The sequence below is a fragment of the Monodon monoceros genome, unplaced genomic scaffold (assembly GCF_005190385.1).
Source record: "Monodon monoceros isolate NGI ecotype Baffin Bay Population unplaced genomic scaffold, NGI_Narwhal_1 Super_Scaffold_6, whole genome shotgun sequence".
Lineage (NCBI taxonomy): Eukaryota > Metazoa > Chordata > Mammalia > Artiodactyla > Monodontidae > Monodon > Monodon monoceros.
In genome coordinates, this window is record NW_021703783.1 from 40231328 (window position 1) to 40249129 (window position 17802).

At 48.1% G+C, this 17802-nt stretch overlaps 1 protein-coding gene across 1 annotated transcript; it reads right to left on the bottom strand.

The window, feature by feature from the left end:
- Positions 1-2563: 2563 nt before the first annotated feature.
- Positions 2564-8803, bottom strand: LOC114885927 (keratin, type II cytoskeletal 4-like). The gene is made up of 9 exons (XM_029206336.1): positions 8345-8803; positions 6483-6697; positions 5245-5305; positions 4827-4922; positions 4107-4271; positions 3795-3920; positions 3142-3362; positions 2854-2888; positions 2564-2745 (listed from the first exon to the last, which is right to left on the bottom strand). Exons 1-9 carry the CDS (start codon positions 8801-8803, stop codon positions 2564-2566), a joined length of 1560 nt encoding a protein of 519 aa, XP_029062169.1.
- Positions 8804-17802: the final 8999 nt, after the last annotated feature.

The window sequence follows — 17802 nt, forward strand, 5'->3', positions numbered from 1 at the left end:
GATTCGGCCTTAAGGTCAGTTGAAATTCCCATACTCTCCACACGGCAGCTTTACAGCACACAACTTAGATTATGATACTCCCCTGCCTATAGCCCTTCAAAGTCAAGGTCAAATTCAAACTCCTAGCCTGGCATCAAGGTGCTTTGAGATCTGAGATCCACCAAGATCTTCAGACTCAATTCTCACTGCCCCTGCCCATCACCTACTTGGCTCTTCACCTGTGCCAAACAGTTCCAGGTTCCATAAAGGGCCCATGTGCTCTCAAGTCTCTGACTCTTTGCGTGAGCCTCTCCCTCCAGCTGGAAAATACCCCCCCACCCATCCTCCCTCTTTCCCTAACCAGCTCCAACTCAGGGCAGAGTCACTTCCTCCAGGAGGCCTTCTCTGATTCCCTGCTTGGGTGCACTTCTGCGCCCAGAGCCCCTGGCACACCAGTCTGTAGGTCTTACCACGCCGTACTATGATCACACGTTTCTATGTCTTTTCCATCGGGCTCAGAATGACAGGATGGCAGGGACCTTTAATTTTATTTCTACCATCTAACTTTGAGCGTAAGTCATTAAATTCAACTGAGGAGGCCCTGAGAGACCCGACAGTGATACTCAGGCTGGCTACACCCCGCTCCCGCACTCCGTCCACTCAGAGGGCACAAAAAAGGCAGTAACCTGCCCGGCTTCTGGGCTACGGCTTCTTGGCCTGGCCCGTCGCGACCTACAACTTCCCGGTGGGTGAACTTGAGAAGCCCTCCCCTGCTTCCAACCCTCGACTCCTCCTCCCCACCCCAGAAACTCGGAAAAGAGCCGATTCAGCATTCTCCCAGGGGAGGGGTGCAGTGATGGAAAGAAGTCAAAGACTTCCTGCTCTGCCACACGGGGTGAGCCCCAGGTCTATGGGGAGATTAGCTCTTGGAGGACCAGCTGGCCAGCCCAGGGAGCAGGGAGCAGCTGCTTCTGGCAGGAGGCCCCTGCCTGGGAGCGCAAACCCCTGAGGTTAACATTTCGCTGCTCTGCCCTGCTGCCCTGAGCCTGTCTGCATGCGGCGAAGGCCCCATGGGCAGAGACCAGCCTTGGGCAAACGGCGTGCCCTTTGTTCTGCACATAGTAAGGGCCCGTGGGAGGCACCATGAGGAGGGATTGGAGTCTGCATGCGCTCCCTGGCAGTCGAGGGTGGGAGGCACCAACTGACGGCCAGGGGAGTAAGTGCAGTCTGCAACCGTAGTAGAAGGGATTTAGGTCAGACTGCACAAGGGGAGCTGTGCGGACTTCCTCTGAAGAAGGGAAGATTGTGATGCTCCAGGTGTCTTGGAATCGGTCCAGTATAAAAACAGTATGTCCACAAAGGCTATACCCAGACCCCCACCTCTGAATCCAACCGGAATCTCCAGGGCTGGCCCCAAACAGGAAGCTACACCCTCCAATGCCCCCAAAGACCTGCCTCACACCCCCCTCTCCCCCACCACTCAGGGACAGCCACTCAGACATAACTTCTGACAGAATCACCTGAGGACAAGGGCAAGTGAGCTCAGCATGAAAGCTCTGTGAGAGCAACATGTTTTCATTTCTCCATCCAACAATCGTGACCTTGTTGATTCTGCGAACAAGTTCCCAAAAGCCTTGCTGGCTTGGTGGGAAAGCCCATGCCTGGAGTTTCGTGAAGACAGGGAGTTGCTAGACGCTGAGCATAAACTCTCCATAAGCTCCCTAACCTCTTGTTCTATATTCAGTGGAGACCTCTGACTGCCTGTCCCCATACCTGCCCTATACCCCACACCTCCAGACTTGCACCCCTTCCCGCCAGATACTCCTGTGTCTCAGCACTGAGATGGCCCTACCCTGACTGCCTGCAATGTGCGATCTTTGGATAACTGTTGGTTGCTTTGAGACTGTGCTCCTGTTCTGTAGGCAGCCTTCAGGCTCCACACATGACCCTTCTGTCCTAATAATCTGGGCAACTTAGAAGTAGAGATCTGAGAAATTAGCTGATAACCTTGATTTGGACAGACAGACCCCTCAGGCCCCAGCCTCCTTCACTTTCACCTGAATTCTTGAGACTTCTCCCCAAGGAACAAACACGATTGCTCAAAGTGAATGACAAAAGCTTTTTATTGAAGATTCACCCAAAGATGGACAGAGGGAAGGAGAAGAGGTGGACAGGGTACTGAGTGGCTCTTGTCCTGACCTTGCAGGGTCAGTTGCTGCCAAGTGATGGAGAAGGAATTTGGTCCTGCTGTAGAGGGAGATCCGGGATCTGGTAGGAGGCGGCATTGGGCTGGGTAGGGATATATGCGACCCTAATAATTCTGGAGATGAAGCGCCTGGCTGGATTCTCCTCTGTCCATGGGACGTGAAGAGTCAGCTGACACCTCTCCCATTCCAGCTGGGTCAGCAAGCCCAAATTAGGAAGAAGCTACCAAACTCCAAGAGAGCAGAGTCCATGCCCTGGCACTGAGGTGGCATTGGTAAAATAAGCCCCAGGAAGGGAGGGTGGAGGTGGAGGTGAAGGAAGCAGAGACACCAGGAATGGACCAGGCTGGCCTCAGACGGCTGCAGGGACCTCACCTCCTCTATCGGTGGGATCTCTTGGCCAGGGTGGTGGTAGAGATGATCTTGCTGCTGGAACTGCCGCCGACACCAACACTACCACCAAAGCCAAAACCACTTCCGGAGCCAGAACCCAGGCCAAATCCGGAGCAGCTTCCTAACCCTCCACCAACACCTCCGGCACTGGCAGCACCCCCAACTACAGCTGTGGGAGAAAGACAAGGACATGGTCGTTCCAACAGTGCTGGAAACCAGGAATCTCACCCCAAACCGGGGTGAACAAATGGCCACAGCGGGGGCAGATGGTACTTACAGATGCTCACGGCACTCTGGCATTCTCCAGACATTCTGTGGGCAACAGAAAGAGCAGTGAACCTCAGCAAACCTGGAGCCACACTTCGCTCAACAAGCAGGTATCAAGCACCCTCCCATCCTTCAGCGGCCAGATTTGAGGCCTGAATGTGAACCTGTTATATAACACCGTCCTGATTCATAACACACCAGCACAGAAGCAAGTGGTCCAGCAGAGGTGTCCCGGACTGGCCATGGCTCTGGACCCTCTCCCTTCCTCCTGTTCCCACCCTGCCTTAGCCCCCCTCACCGGCACTCCTCGCCCTCCAGCAGCTTGCGGTAGGTGGCGATCTCAATGTCCAAGGCCAGCTTCACACTCATGAGCTCTTGGTACTCTTGCAGCATCCGGGCCAGCTCCTCCTTGGCCTTCTGCAGGGCGACCTCCATCTCTGTGCGCTTGCTGTAGGCATCTTTCAGGGCCACCTCCCCACGCTGCTCTGCATCAACCATGGATGCCTGCAGAGTCTGGCACTGCAGACGGGGCACGGGACAGGCAATCACCAGGGTCCTGCTGTCAAGACCTCTAAATCTGTCCCCTCTCCTGTAGCAGCTTTGCTTGGGTTAGGATGTCAGAATTCTGTCTGTCCTTCTCCCCACCTTCCCTGACTCTTATGTATTTTATTCACTCCAGCTAGGGTCCACCAATGCCCCCACCAGACTGATTAGATAAAATGAGCAAAACCAATGAAAAAGAGCCAGGAAAACTTATTTGCTGAGGTTATCATGTCATGTTAACTAGGATATTGCTGAAAAGATCTGGGTATGACTTATGCAAAGAGCTACAAATCCCCCGCAGACTAGCTCAAGATTTTCTGGTCTGATGCCTTATCTGCTTGTCTACTGTGGAGGCATCTGCCTCAGGCCCCTGGCCCTGTACCGAGGCCGGGTAGAGGTGACACATACTTGCTTCTTGACATTCTCGATCTCAGCCTGCAGCCTCTGGATCATCCTGTTAAGCTCTGAAATCTCATTCTTGGTGCTCTTCAGGCTGTCACCATGTTGTTCAACTGAGGCCTGGAGCTGCTGGACCTGAGACCCAGGAGACACAGGGAATCAGGGGTCAGGGGTCTTTGGATAGAGTCTATTCTCAAGAATAGCCACAGGTGGCAGGAATAATACAAAATGTCATGCTGTCTCCAGGCAGACCAGGATCAGTGCCACCCAGAAGAACCAGTTTTACCCCTCACTTCTCTTGGGCTCGAGCCCGACACCCACCTTGGTCTGGTACAAGGCCTCGGCCTCGGCCTTGCTCCTCTGGGCGATGTCCTCGTACTGGGCCTTGACCTCGGCAATGATGCCGTCCAGGTCCAAGTTGCGGTTATTGTCCATGGACAGGACCACAGACATGTCACTGACGTGGGTCTGCATCTGGGACAGCTCCTGCAGGGAAAATGTCTCACATCAGGCCTCCTGGAGAGTCTTCCCTAATCTCTGACACCAGAGACCTGCCATCACCGTGGAAATGGCCATGCCACAGGCTCAGATGGAAGCCAACTTGGCATTCCCAAAGCATACAGAGAAGGAGGAGGGGTAAATTTCTCTGTAGAAATCATGTGGTTGGTGATATCTCAAGTCAGAAAAACAATGCTTATAGTCTCTACTGCTCCCTAAGCTCCTCCAGGTCAGGGGGCCCTGAGTATGTTACATGGAAGGGAAGGGAATGGATCTATTTCACCAGAGAAATGCTAGACAGCAATAACTTCTATCCCATGCAATCTTTAGACCTAATCTTCTAAGACAACCTCTGGTTTTGAGACCTCTCAGTTGAATCTCTCACTTCAACCCTTTCTATCCATGACCTTGCTGAGAGCCCACGGCCCTGAAGTAAGGGAGCTGGAGTCCTTTCAACGAACTGTCAATTCCGACAAGCAGCCTCACAGATGGAGGAGTCCCTTCCCTGAACGGGGGTTGGGGGTGGGGGAATGGAGTCCTCACCGCAGCATAGAGGACCCTCAGGAAGTTGATCTCATCATTATGGGCCTCCACTTTGGCCTCCAACTCCGCCTTGTTCATGTAGGTGGCGTCCACGTCCTGCAGAGGAAGGGGGAGGATAAGAGACAAGGTACAGGCATTCCAACAGGGGGCAGGGAGTGTTATGTGACACACAAGGTAGCACCAGGTGAGGTGGCGGGGGACTAATCATTTGGCCTATTCTGCCCCTAAAGCCACCTGCAGACATGGAAGTTAATTATCCAAATGGGCTTTTTTTTCACAGCCTTAATTCATAGTTCAGTGAGATGTGGATAGTACCAAGTGGGGTGGAGATGAGAGGGATGGACCGAACCCATGATTCAAGCCAAAGGCCACTCCCAAGGGAAGGGGGAGCACATCCCTACCCGCCTTCAACCCTTACCTTCTTTAAGACCACAAAGTCATTTTCAGCAGCTGTACGTTTGTTGATCTCATCTTCATACCTGGAGATGGGAAGATGCAAAAAAAAAAAAAAAAAAGACAAGGGCTTCCCTGGTGGCACAGTGGTTGAGAGTCCGCCTGCCAATGCAGGGGACACGGGTTCGTGCCCCGGTCTGGGAAGATCCCACATGCCGTGGAGCAGCTGGGCCCGTGAGCCATGGCCGCTGAGCCTGCGCATCCGGAGCCTGTGCTCCGCAACGGGAGAGGCCACAACAGTGAGAGGCCCGGGTACCGCAAAAAAAAAAACAAAAGCCGCACAGTGAGCTACTGTTTCTCACTCTCTCCTGCTGGTTTTCAAACATCTAACTACCTGGAAAAATCCATCTAATTGGCTACATTTTCCCACGTTCATACAGATATTCATTCCACCTACATTTATTGAGTAATTACAGCATATGAGGTACCAGTCTAGACCCTAGTTTACTCAGAGAAGTGAAAAACAAATTTTAAAAAGACTGTTTGCAAGAGATAAGATGTGAGGAGGAGAACCAGCAATGATCTGGTCGACTTTATTTCCATAGAAGGGCTGTCCTTTGGCCATTGGGTGGATTAAATTCTCAGGAGGGTTGCCAATACTCCAGTTCTTTTTCTTTGGTGTGAGAGTGAATTGAGAGAGGGAGCTGGTATTTTTCTCAGCTCCATCCCATAATGAGCATAATAAGAGTTACTCTGCATTCAATGTTCATTTTATGTCCAGCACTATGCTACTAGCTCTCTCTATCTCATTTAATTTCATTTAATTCTCACAACCTATAAAGTAGAACTATTATCCCTATTTTAAAGATGATGAAAACTAAGGTTCAGAGAAGGTTAAGCAAGTCACCCAAGATCACACGGCTAGTAAGTGAAGGAATCAGTATGCCAAGCAAGTCCATCTATCTCTACAGCCTGTATTCTTCTAACCCTGCTGTATTATTTTCCATCTGTTCGGTTTTTTATCTTATTTGTATATGGCAAGCCCAGCTCTCTGAAGACATCACTCATTTTCTGTTTGGGGCAACTTAGGGTTACTAGACCTCACCCCATTAAAAAAGTGACCATGTAGAAGCATGGGAACAGACTAGAGGTCCTCCCTGACCCTTTGGGGTCTCTTCAGAGCCTGAGATTCTAAATGATGAAGAGGACCCCGGGGGGCCTGGGGCATGGCTGGGCAGATTGTCACATCCCCTCCCCAAATACTTGGCCTTGAAGTCCTCCACGCTGTCCTGCATGATTTTCAGCTCATACTGCAGGCGTCCTTTGTTGTTGGTCAAGGTATCCAGCTGCTTCCTCAGGGCACTGAGGTAGGCCTCAAAGAAGGGATCAAGGTTTTTGCTGGATGTGGCTGTCGCCTGCTGCTGAAGGAGGTTCCACTTGGTCTCTAGAACCTTGTTCTGCTGCTCTAAGAACCGCACCTGTATTTAACACAGGGACCAACCGACAGATGAGGGCCTGAATCTCTGGCAGGAGGGCTGGCCAACACCATCCCCGTCAATCCAAGCTAACCAGGGAGCCCAAGAGCCATCCGAGTAGGGCCACCACGTTGCAACTCCAGGCATTATCTACTGGGGTCAGCATGGCGGCCCCGCTCCATAGCAGCAAGTGGGCCACGTGTGTTGGGAAGAGCAGAGCAGAGCCCAAGCATCGGGGCCTGACTGTGCAGCAAGAACAACTTCCCGACCACAGGGATCCAGAGCTACTGAGAAGGGATGAGTTGCTGAGAATACTGAACTTCTATGAAATAATAAAATAAAACAAACTTAGGAGATACAACCACAGCCTAAGGGCTATTGCATTCAAAGTGATCCTGACCCAAGGCAAAGGAATGATAAATTCACTGAAGATGTTTTAAACAAGCTTTCTTATAAATGGACCTGGTGTGTCCCTGTGAACCTGTGCACAACTGAGTATAAATATTTAAGATCAAGCCCTAGACATATTCTGAGTCTCATAGACTCACTGCTGCAAGAGGACTTCCCTGAACTTTCCCTCTAGGAAGAGATCTAGCCAGGTAAACCAGGGTTTGGCATGATATTTCCACTTTAGGTGCTTCAGAATTGTAAGAAAAGCAGGTAAGGGTGACTGATCACAGTTTGAACTTAAAGTGATGATGCGAGATTAGACAAGGAAGCACCCAACCCTTGGTCTTACTTTAACATCTATAGGTCCTAGAGTCACAATTTAAAGCCCTTTTAAGCTGCTATGGGTTCATTCAAACTAGCAAGAAGAGCAAATATTCCCACTCGATCTACTCCAAGATTGTTCATTCTTGCCCCATTCATCTAAGAGAAGTAAGACTTCGATGCACAGAGAACCAGGGCACCCTGGGCCAAACGTGCTACAGCCATCTATTCAGTCATTCATCTTTGGATTAATGACTCTCTGGAACTAATCTCTTTGCTATCATCCATCATACGGAAGCACAGCATACAGCAGAAAAGACTTGAACCTCCAGACCTTGCATGGAGTAGGGAAGTGGACTACAAAAAAGAAAATCATAGAGCCATCCCTTATCCTCTTCAAACAGACCCAGAAATGAGCAATTTTGCCCAGAATCAGGAGGATGAACACAATGACCTTCCAAGGTCCTACCAGGAACTCTAATCTACCATTAGAGTCAGTCCCTTTCTCATTTGGGAAACAAGCCTGGTTTTCTTCCGCTCCGACAACAGAAGTGCCAGTCGTTAAGCTATTATATTAACTATAATTAATTAACTATTAAATTATTAGCCATATTATTTATGAAACCAAAATCTGAGAAGAAGCAGGGAAACAAGGAACCCACTTTATAGCTGGGGTGACTGGACCCAGAAAAGCTGAATGATTTGCCCAGTAACACACAGCACGTCGGGAAATCCAAGTATTGAACTGCGTTGAGCAGCCTGTTTTCCCACCAGTCATAGGACAAAAGAGAAAGAGTAATGACTCTCCTTAACCGGGTGGGAAACAGCGGCCCAGAGAAGTTCACAGTTTTCCCAAGTCCGCAGCAGGCTCAGGTCTGAGATGCCAGGACTCAGAAATCCTGGCTTCTACCACCTTATCTGACCAAGGGGCCGGCTCACCTTGTCAATGAAGGAGGCGAACCTGTCGTTGAGGGTCTTGATCTGCTCCCGTTCCTCGGTCCGGACCTTCTGGATCTCAGGGTCAATCTCCATGTGGAGTGGCGTCAGCAGGCTCTGATTGATGGTGACCTCCTGAATCCCTCCAGCAGGGCAGACGGGGAAGCCAGCACCACCCCGTCCACCAAAGGAGCCCCCGAATCCAAGGCCAAAGCAGCCAGCCCCCAAACCTCCAGCAGCCCCAAACCCAGCGCCTCGCCAGCGCCCAGCCGTGCCGATGGAGATGCTCTTGTTTCCCCCGAGGTTGCAAAGGCTTCTGCTACTGAAGCCCCCGGAGCAGGAGCCTGTGCCCCCAGACATGGAGATCGAGCTGAAAGCAGGCTTCTTGCCTCCACCTACGATGGCTGAGCCACAGCTAAAGCCCTGGGGCCCGCCTCGGACACACTGCTGTCTGATGAGCATGGCTGGAGAGAGAGGAACACGCTCAGAGTTGTCAGGGAGAAGCGAGAAGGGCCAGGCCACTGACTGCCACAGCCGTAGCCTGGGTCTCTTATATGTGCAGGAGAGCAGGGCTTGGTTGCAGGGGCATAAAGGGAAAAATCTGAAACACCTCTGGGCTTGGCCTTTGGCACTGGCCCATCCTTCTTACACCTGCTGAACATGTCACAAACACACCTACCGAAGTCATTCGGAGGGCATGCTCTCCGCCGGGAGAAGCTGAACCGGTGATGCAGGGCCTCCTGGGTCACAGGCCCCCCACCCACTGTACTCCCATCTCACCAGCCTCCAGGGGCCTCCCTGCTCCAGACAAGACAACCCATCGCTCTGTCACTCACTCCACAGAATTTGGAAACTGCAGGCCTGACTTCACATGCATGCTCTGCAAAGCTGAAGCAAGTCATTCTCTGGGGCTCAGTTGCTTCACCCATAAATTGAAAATACTACAAATATTCTCCTCCACCTCTGTCAAGATCCTGAGATTAAGAAGAATGAGTGCTTTGTAAACCGTCAGAGGCTGCACGGTTATTTGTCACTTTCATTACTCTTCTTCCATGTGCACTTGGCCCCATGTAGTCATACAAAAGGGGAAATCCATATTCCAGCCTTCTAGCCTTCCAAACCTAGATCAAGACTCACTTCGACTTTACACACAGTTATTGAGAACCTACTATGTGCCAGGCATGGAGCTGGGGACAGAAGAAAGTTGACTCTGCCTTGGTCCGTCAAGACTCGCATTCCTTCTCGGGGCTTCCAGTCTGGGTTGGCAGGATTCTAGGTCAGCGTTCTCCAGGCTGGGTCCTTATTGTGCACGCCATGCTACTCAGTTTGCTGCCCAGTTGTTTTCTTGGCTCCACCGGAACAGGCCATGTTCTGTTTTCCCATGATGGTCCCGGCATTCAGGGTAGGAGCTTGGAACTTTTTGTTCCAAGGTGCTGGGGACCCCTTTGGCAGAATGGTGAAACCTATGAGCCTCTGCCCAGAGCAATGTTTTCAAATACAAAACCCTAGTTTTAAGCTCGAACTTAAATTCTTCCCCACTGAGTGCAACAGATCTGTCTTCAAATCCCACCTGTTGCCACTAACTGGCTGTGCAGTCTTGGGCAGGTCACCTAACCTCTCTGAACCCATTCAACCCATCCTCTCATCTACCATATGGGACGCCTGCCTCATAGATCGTGAGATGATGTATCTACAGTGCCTGGTATGTAGTAGGTCGGTAGGCATTCATTCTTATCCTGCCTGGGCTTTGCCATTGCCACTTCTGAGGAGAAATTAGATGAAACCTCATCCCTCTTCTCAATCCCTAATGAGACTGCTATTCTGAATCTGGGGAACAGCAGTGATACGGGCCTACATAATTCCCACAGGCCTGAGCTGACCCTGACCGAATGAAAGCTGGCCACCCCAAAAATGATCAAGCCATCCCGTGCAAAGAGAGAAAGCAGGGCGGGCCCATGGGGTGAGAAGAGGGTGGTCAGTGGATGCAGGTCTTGGGAATCGGGCTGCAGGGGAGGCTGGACTGGCTGGGAGCTCTCTCCTCTGGCCAGCTCCTCTCTCCCCACCTCTACCCTCATTGCCTCTCCCTGCCCTCCTCTTCCCTCTACCTCTGAGCTGCACCCCACCGTCTGTCCCCATCTACTTCAGCCTTTGCTGGGCTCTCCCTGCCCCTGCCTAGGTGGCCTCTAAGTAAATGGAGAGTGGGTGGAAGTGCTGTGGCAGGGAGGACAGGAGACCCCCTGGGCCCCATCAAATGTCCATGGGAGAGAGCCCAAGGGATGGTCCGTCCACCTGTAGTAAGTGAGCATTCTAGAGCCAGGACTATCTCCTACGAGGGACAAGGTTGAACATCCTCTCATCCTTTCAATGAGTATTTATTGAATGCCAACTTCATGCCAGGCACTGTACTGAATGCTCTATATACATGTGGTCATGTAATCTTCCTAAAAGCTCTCTGCAGTCAGTATCACAACCGTGTTTACAAATGATGACTTGGAAGCCCCGGGGAGGAGAAGTAGCCCCCCAGGGTCACACAGTAGCATGTGGTGGAGCCGGGACCCGAACCCACATCAGTCTGCTCGCAAAGGCTCTGCCCTCCCTGGGGGTTGATGAGGACTTTCATGGGCTAGGAGGAGGGTTTGCATCTGCAGGGTGCAGCCTCAAGGCATCTCGTGATGTGTCCATTGTGTCTTGTAGTCTATAGCTGTGACACCCCAATACTAGGAGAAAATGCTGTGTCCTTAAGTTGTGTCCAGTGCCTAAAACAGAAAGCCAGCGGGGGTGGAAGGGACTTTAAGGGAAATAATCTATAATATACAATCAATCTTATTTTGTGCCTGTGGGGCACCCAAACCAAGGATCCCCAATTGATGTACTTCTCATCAAGCTAACTCTAAGTTGAGGCAGACGCCATCCCTGAGATAAAAATTTAGATGAGGGAAAGCCCGCCTTGCTTTCCATGTAGAAGGAACTCTCATATACAGCTGCCATCACGTGCTGGACACTGGGTGCTTTTCAGGTAGGGGTTCCCTTCCTCACAACAACCCTGCAAAAAAGAGGAGTTGCTATGCTCAGTTTAGAGCTACAGCCGCTGAGGCTCAGAGAGGTTATGTAACTTGCCTGAGATCACATAGCTAGGAAGTGGTGGAGGTAGGAGGCCAGTCCTGTCAAAGGTCAAAGCTTGTGACCTTAACCTCTGCACCACAATGCTGTATATCAGAATCTGCAGGAAAAGCAACTATACAGCAGCTTAGACAGACTTGTAGCTTATGGTGCATAAGAGTAGCCACGGGGTCTCGGCCAGCACTCTGCTTGTTCTGTCCTTGCTTTTGCCACAGGACTGGTTGTTTGGATCATGTGGCCCTGTCCTTACAAGTATCCAATAATATAGGACACTGTCCTGAGGGACCAATTCTGTGTCCTCCAACTAACTAAGTCCAAATTAACTAAATGACAAATCCTATAATAAACCCAAACCAAACAGGAAGAAAGCTCTGGACTAGAGCCATATTCTGTGGCTCTATTATGAAGTCAGAATTACCAGAAGTTCACAAAATCCTCAAAAGGCAGCCTGAGAAACTGAAGGCAGGCATGCCTTCAGTGTGCAAGAGAGCGTTGACCCTCGAGGGAGAGAGGCAAAGAGGGGTTTCCATCCCTGAGAAAGGGAAGATTTCCTCCTGCAGCTCCTGGGCCAGCTCCTGGGTGACTCCCCCTGGCAGTGACAGCTAAAAGCAGGTTCCCACCCCACCTCCACAGTTCCACTCTTAACCTCTGTGACCCTTCCTCAACTGGCAGCCGTTCCCCATCTTGTCAAAGAAGGATGAGCAGCTGACAGGGGTGTGGAGCGGAGCGGAGGGTGTGTTTGCCTAGGATTTTCTGGGTCAGGGAGGCAAGCCCTTGCATTCAGTCCTGGGATTACAGGGATCCCAAGTCTTTTAGCCCCAAACCTGGTGTGTGGTGTGGGAAAGCACCTCTGCCCGTCCTGACCGGGTTGTGCCCTCACCCCGTTCAGTCAACCAGCCTCAGCAGCCCCAGAGTCACTCTGTGGGGAGCCAGAGCCAACTTGGGGATCAGAGACTCTGCAGAAGAGGACCAGTCAGCATTTCAGCAAGGGGACAGTGAGGGCAGAGAGAGGGTGGGGAGCCCTTAGAATCGGGAAGGGGGAGTCTGTACACAAGGTCCCCCCTTTCCCAGGGGTAGAGAGCATTCTTGGTCTCCCCCCCCACTTCCCGGGCATGTGTCAGCAGGGGTTACCCAACATGTTTTGACAGCAAAACCATTCTTGTCATCCAAAACATATGCACACGGGCTTCCCTGGTGGCGCCGTGGTTGAGAGTCTGCCTGCCGATGCAGGGGACACGGGTTCGTGCCCCAGTCCGGGAGGATCCCACATGCCGCGGAGCGCCTGGGCCCGTGAGCCATGGCCGCTGAGCCTGCGCGTCCGGAGCCTGTGCTCCGCAACGGGAGAGGCCACAACAGTGAGAGCCCGCATACCGCAAAAAACAAAAACAAACAAACAAAAAAAAACATATGCACAGCCCCATTTGAAAACCAAGTAAAAGAAGAGATGCTCTGATTGGTGCAGAGGAGGGAACCGTGAACCTTCTTACATGCTGGCCTCTCCCTGGACCCCCTGAGAGCAGCCCCTGGGGTCCTGAGGCTCCAGGAATTCAGCATCGAAACCCCGTGTCCAGGCCATTCCCAGCTTTACACAAGTATTTCTAAGTAACATACACATCATTAGTGGATCTTCATGGTCCATAGTATAATCTTTGAGTTTTGTTACTTGATAAAACTGTTTCTATTTTTTAAGCCGTAAATATAATTTCAATAAAATTGTTTCTCTGTTAAGATATATATATATATATATATATATATATATATAACTGAATCTCTTTGCTGTACACTTGAAACTAACACAGCATTGTAAATTAACTATACTTCAATTTTTAAAAAAAATCTGATTACCACCTGAAAAAATTTGTTTCTTGTTCTACTTTGTCATTAGCAAGTTCTTCCCCTCTCTCAGCTCATTTTCTTACCTATAGAATGAAACATTTGGGGAATTCCCTGGCAATCCAATGGTTAGGACTCCATGCTTTCACTGTCTGGGTTCAATCCCTGGTCAGGGAACCAAGATCCCACAAGCTGTGTGGTGTGACCAAAAAAAAAAAAGAGAGAGAGAGAGAGAAAGAAAGAAACGTTTGGACTAGATTGCCTCAGATATCTCTCCAGCTCCAGTGCCCCTGCTTCTCAATTTCTTTTTCTATAAAACAGCATAACCCAGTTGCTGGGCTCTGGAACCAAGCTTCTTGGATTGCATACCCAACTCAGCTACTTACTAGCTGTGTGACCTTAGACAAGTTACTTAATCACTCCGTGCCTCCGTTTCCTCATCTGCAGGATGGGGATGAAAATAGTACTTCTCTCATAGGCTGCTGTAAAGAGTGAATCAGGTAGAGAGTTGACAGTAGTATAGTAGGCAGTGAGCACTCAGGAAATACAAGTTATTATTCCTATCAGGGGTGCTCTATACTCCAGCCCCCTGAGAAGAGAAAGCTCACTGAAAGTATGACTGCCTCCCCAAGCTGGGGACCACCTAGGTGGTGGAGTTAATTTTGCTAAGTGCTAACCTTTGTGTTCCTAAGCTGTGGTTAGGGTTTGGCTCAAAATCCCTCTGCTGGCACTCCCATGACCCCGGTGGAAGTTTCGTGGGGCTTGTCTGGTCTCTTTTAGGGAGACTGAGTGACCAGGCTCAGAGTGGAGGGGACATCAAGAAGGGTCCCTTCCATCAGGAACTCTAAGGCTGCCAGAGAAGGGAGGGGCACATTGATTTGGCAGCAGGGTTTGGGGTGTGGCAGGGCACAGGGCTGGGAAGTCAGTCAGTTGGGGAATTACTTGGGTAATTAATTGACTGAGGCTCAGAGTAGGGAAGTGTGGAGATGAAGAGGGAAAGGGGTGACTCCTAGAGACACAGTGGAGGAAGGCTCCATGTGATTTGGCGAGTGACGGAAACAGAGGTAGGACGGAGGTTGCCACTGTGAAGAAAGGGTGGAGAGCTTGAAATTGGCAGCCCTGGTTACCACTCACCAGCTATACCACTGCAGGTGCGAAAGTTAACTTCGGTGAGCCTTAATTGCCTCACCTGCAAAAAGGGGTATCATTTGCCCCCTACTAAATTCTGGGGCTGCTGTGAAGGTCACAGGCAAAGTAACATATTTGTGAACCACAAAGTCTAATTAAAATGTGGATTTTTTTCCAGTTTTATTAAGATGCAATTGACATTAAACACTGTATAAGTTTAAGGTATACAGCATAATGACTTGACATATGGATATACTGCAAAATGATTACCATAATAAGTTTAGTTAATGTCCATTACCTCTTACAGCTACAAAAAAAATTTTCTTCCTTGTGGTGAGAACTTTTAGGATTAACTCTCTAAGCAACTTTCAAATATCGCATACAGCATTTTTAACTATAGTCAGCAAGTTGTATATCACATTTCCAGAACATATCCTATAACTGGTACTTTGTACCTTTTGACCACATTCACCCAATTTCCCCACTCCTTATACCCTGCTTCTGGTAAGCACAAATCTGGTCTCTCTTTCTATGAGGTTTTTTGGGGGGTTTTTTTTGGTTTTGCTTTTGTTTTTAGATTCCACATATAAGTGAGATCATACTGTATTTGTCTTTCTTTGTCTGAGTTATTTCATTTAGCATCATGCCCTCAAGGTCCATCCATATTGCAGCATTGGCAGGATTTCCTTCTTTCTTATGGCTGAATGATATTCCATTTTCTATATAAACCACATCTTCTTTACCTGCCAGTGGACACTTAGGTTGTTTCAAAGTCTTCCATGTATTGTAACTAATGCTGCAATGAAGACGGCACTGCAGATATCCCTTCAACATAGTGATCTTGTTTCCTTCATATAAATACTCAAAAGTGAAATAGCTGGATCTTATGGTAGTTCTATTTTTAATTTTTTCAGGAACCTCCACACTGTTTTCCATAGTTGGCTGCACCAATTTCCATTCTCACCAACAGTGCACAAGGGTTCCCTTTTCTCCACATCCTCACTAGCATCTGTTACTTCTTGTCTTTCCGATGATAGTCATTCTAACAAGCATGAGGTGATACCTCATTGTGGCTTTAATTTGCACTTCCCTGATGATTAGTGATGCTGAGCACCTTTTCATCCTTTTCATGTACCTGTTGAATATCTTCTTTGGAAAAGATGTTTTTTTTGGTCCTCTTCCTTTTTGGATTATTTGGAGGTTTTTGCTATTGAGTTGTATGAGTTCTTTATATATTTTGGATATTAACCCCCTAGCAGGTATGTGGTTTGCAAATATTTTCTCTCATTCCATAGGTGGAACTTTCATTTTGCTGATCATTTCTTTTGCTGTGCAGAAGTTTTTTAGTTTGATGTATCCACTTGTTCATTTTTAATTTCTCTCTTGTGCTTTAGGTGTGGCACACCTCAAAAATTATTACCAAGACCCATGTCAAGAAGGTTTTTCCTGTTTTCTTCTAGAAGTTTTATGGTTTCAGGTCTTACATTTAAGTCTTCAATTAATTTCAAGTTGATTTTGTGAGTGGTGTAAGATAGGGGTCTAGTTTTATTCTTTTACATATGAATATCCAATTTTCCCAGCGCCATTTATTGAAAAGACTGTCTTTTCTACATCGAATATTCTTGGCTCTCTTGTCAAATATTAGTTGATTATACATGCATGGGTGTATTTTGGGCTCTCCATTCTATTCCATTGGTCTATGTGTCTGTTTTTATGCCAGGACCATACCGTTTTGATTATTATAGCTTTATAATATAGTTTGAAATCAGGACTTGTGATGCCTCCTGCTTTGTTCTTCTTTCTCAGGATTTCTTTTGCTATTTGGGTTCTTTTGTGGTTCCAAAGGAATTTTAAGATTGTTTTTTCTACTTCTATATCAAATATCATTGGAATCTTGACAGGGATTTCATTGAATCTATAAATGGTTTTGGATAGTATGGATATTTTAACTATTAATTTTTCCAATCCATGAGCACAGATATCTTTCCATTTATTTGTGTCTTCTTCAATTTCTTTCATGAATGTCTTACAGTTTTCAATGTAGAGACCTGTCACCTCCTTGGTTAAATTTATTCCTAAGCATTTTATTGTTTTTGATGCTATTGTAAATGGGATCATTTTCTTTATTTCTTTCTCAGATAATTTGTTGATAATGTTTAAAAACACTATAATTTTTTTTTTTTTTTGCAGTATGCGGGCCTCTCACTGTTGTGGCCTCTCCCATTGCAGAGCACACGTTCTGGACGCGCAGGCTCTGCGGCCATGGCTCACAGGCCCAGCCACTCCATGGCATGTGGGATCTTCCCGGACCGGGGCACGAACCCGTGTCCCCTGCATCGGCAGGCGGACTCTCAACCACTGCACCACCAGGGAAGCCCCACTATAGATTTTTGTATGTTGCTTTTGTATCCTGTCACTTCACTGAATTCATTGATTAGAGCTAACAGTATTTTTGTGGAGTCTTTAGAATTTTCTACATATAAAACCACATCATCTGTAAATAGAAAAAATTTTACTTCTTCCTTTCCAATTCTAATGCCTTTTATTTCTTTTTCTTGCCTGAATACTCTGGCTAGGACTTCCAGTACTAGCTGAGTAGAAATTATGAGAGTGGGCACCCTTGCCTTGTTCCTGACTTTGGAGGAAAAGCTTGTGACCTTTTACCACTAAGTATAATGCTCTCTGTGGGCTTGTCATACATCATCTCTACTATACTGAGGAACATACTGAGGTATGTTCCTTCTATACCTACTTTGTTGATAGTTTTTATCATGAATGGATGTTGAATTTCATCAAATGCTTTTTCTACATCTGTTGAGATGATGATATGATTTTTTAATCACATGATTTTTTTTATTTTTCATTCTATTAATGTGATGTATCACATTTATTGATTTGTGTATGTCAAACCAACCTTGCATCCCAGGGTTGAGTCCCACTTGATCACAGTGTATGGTCCTTTTAATGTGCTGCTGAATTCAGCTTTCTAGTATTTTGTTGGGAATTTTTTTGCCTCTATATTCATCAGGGATATTGGCCTGTAGTTTTTTTCCTTGTAGCGTGCTTATCTGGCTTTGATGCTAACCCCATAAAATGAGTTCGGGAGTTGTCCTGCCTCTTGGGTTTTGGAGAAGTTTGAAAAGGATTGGCATTAAATTTACCTGTGAAAATTTACCAGTGAAGCCATCTGGTCCTGGAATTTTCTTTTCTGGGAAACTTTTGATTACTGATTCAATCTCCTTACTAGTAATTGATCTGTTCAGATTTCTGATTTCTTCCTGATTCAGTCTTGGTAGGTGGTATGTGTCTAGGAATTTATCCATTTCTTCTAGGTTGTCCAGTTTGTTGCATATAGTTGTTCATAGAAGCCTCTTATGATC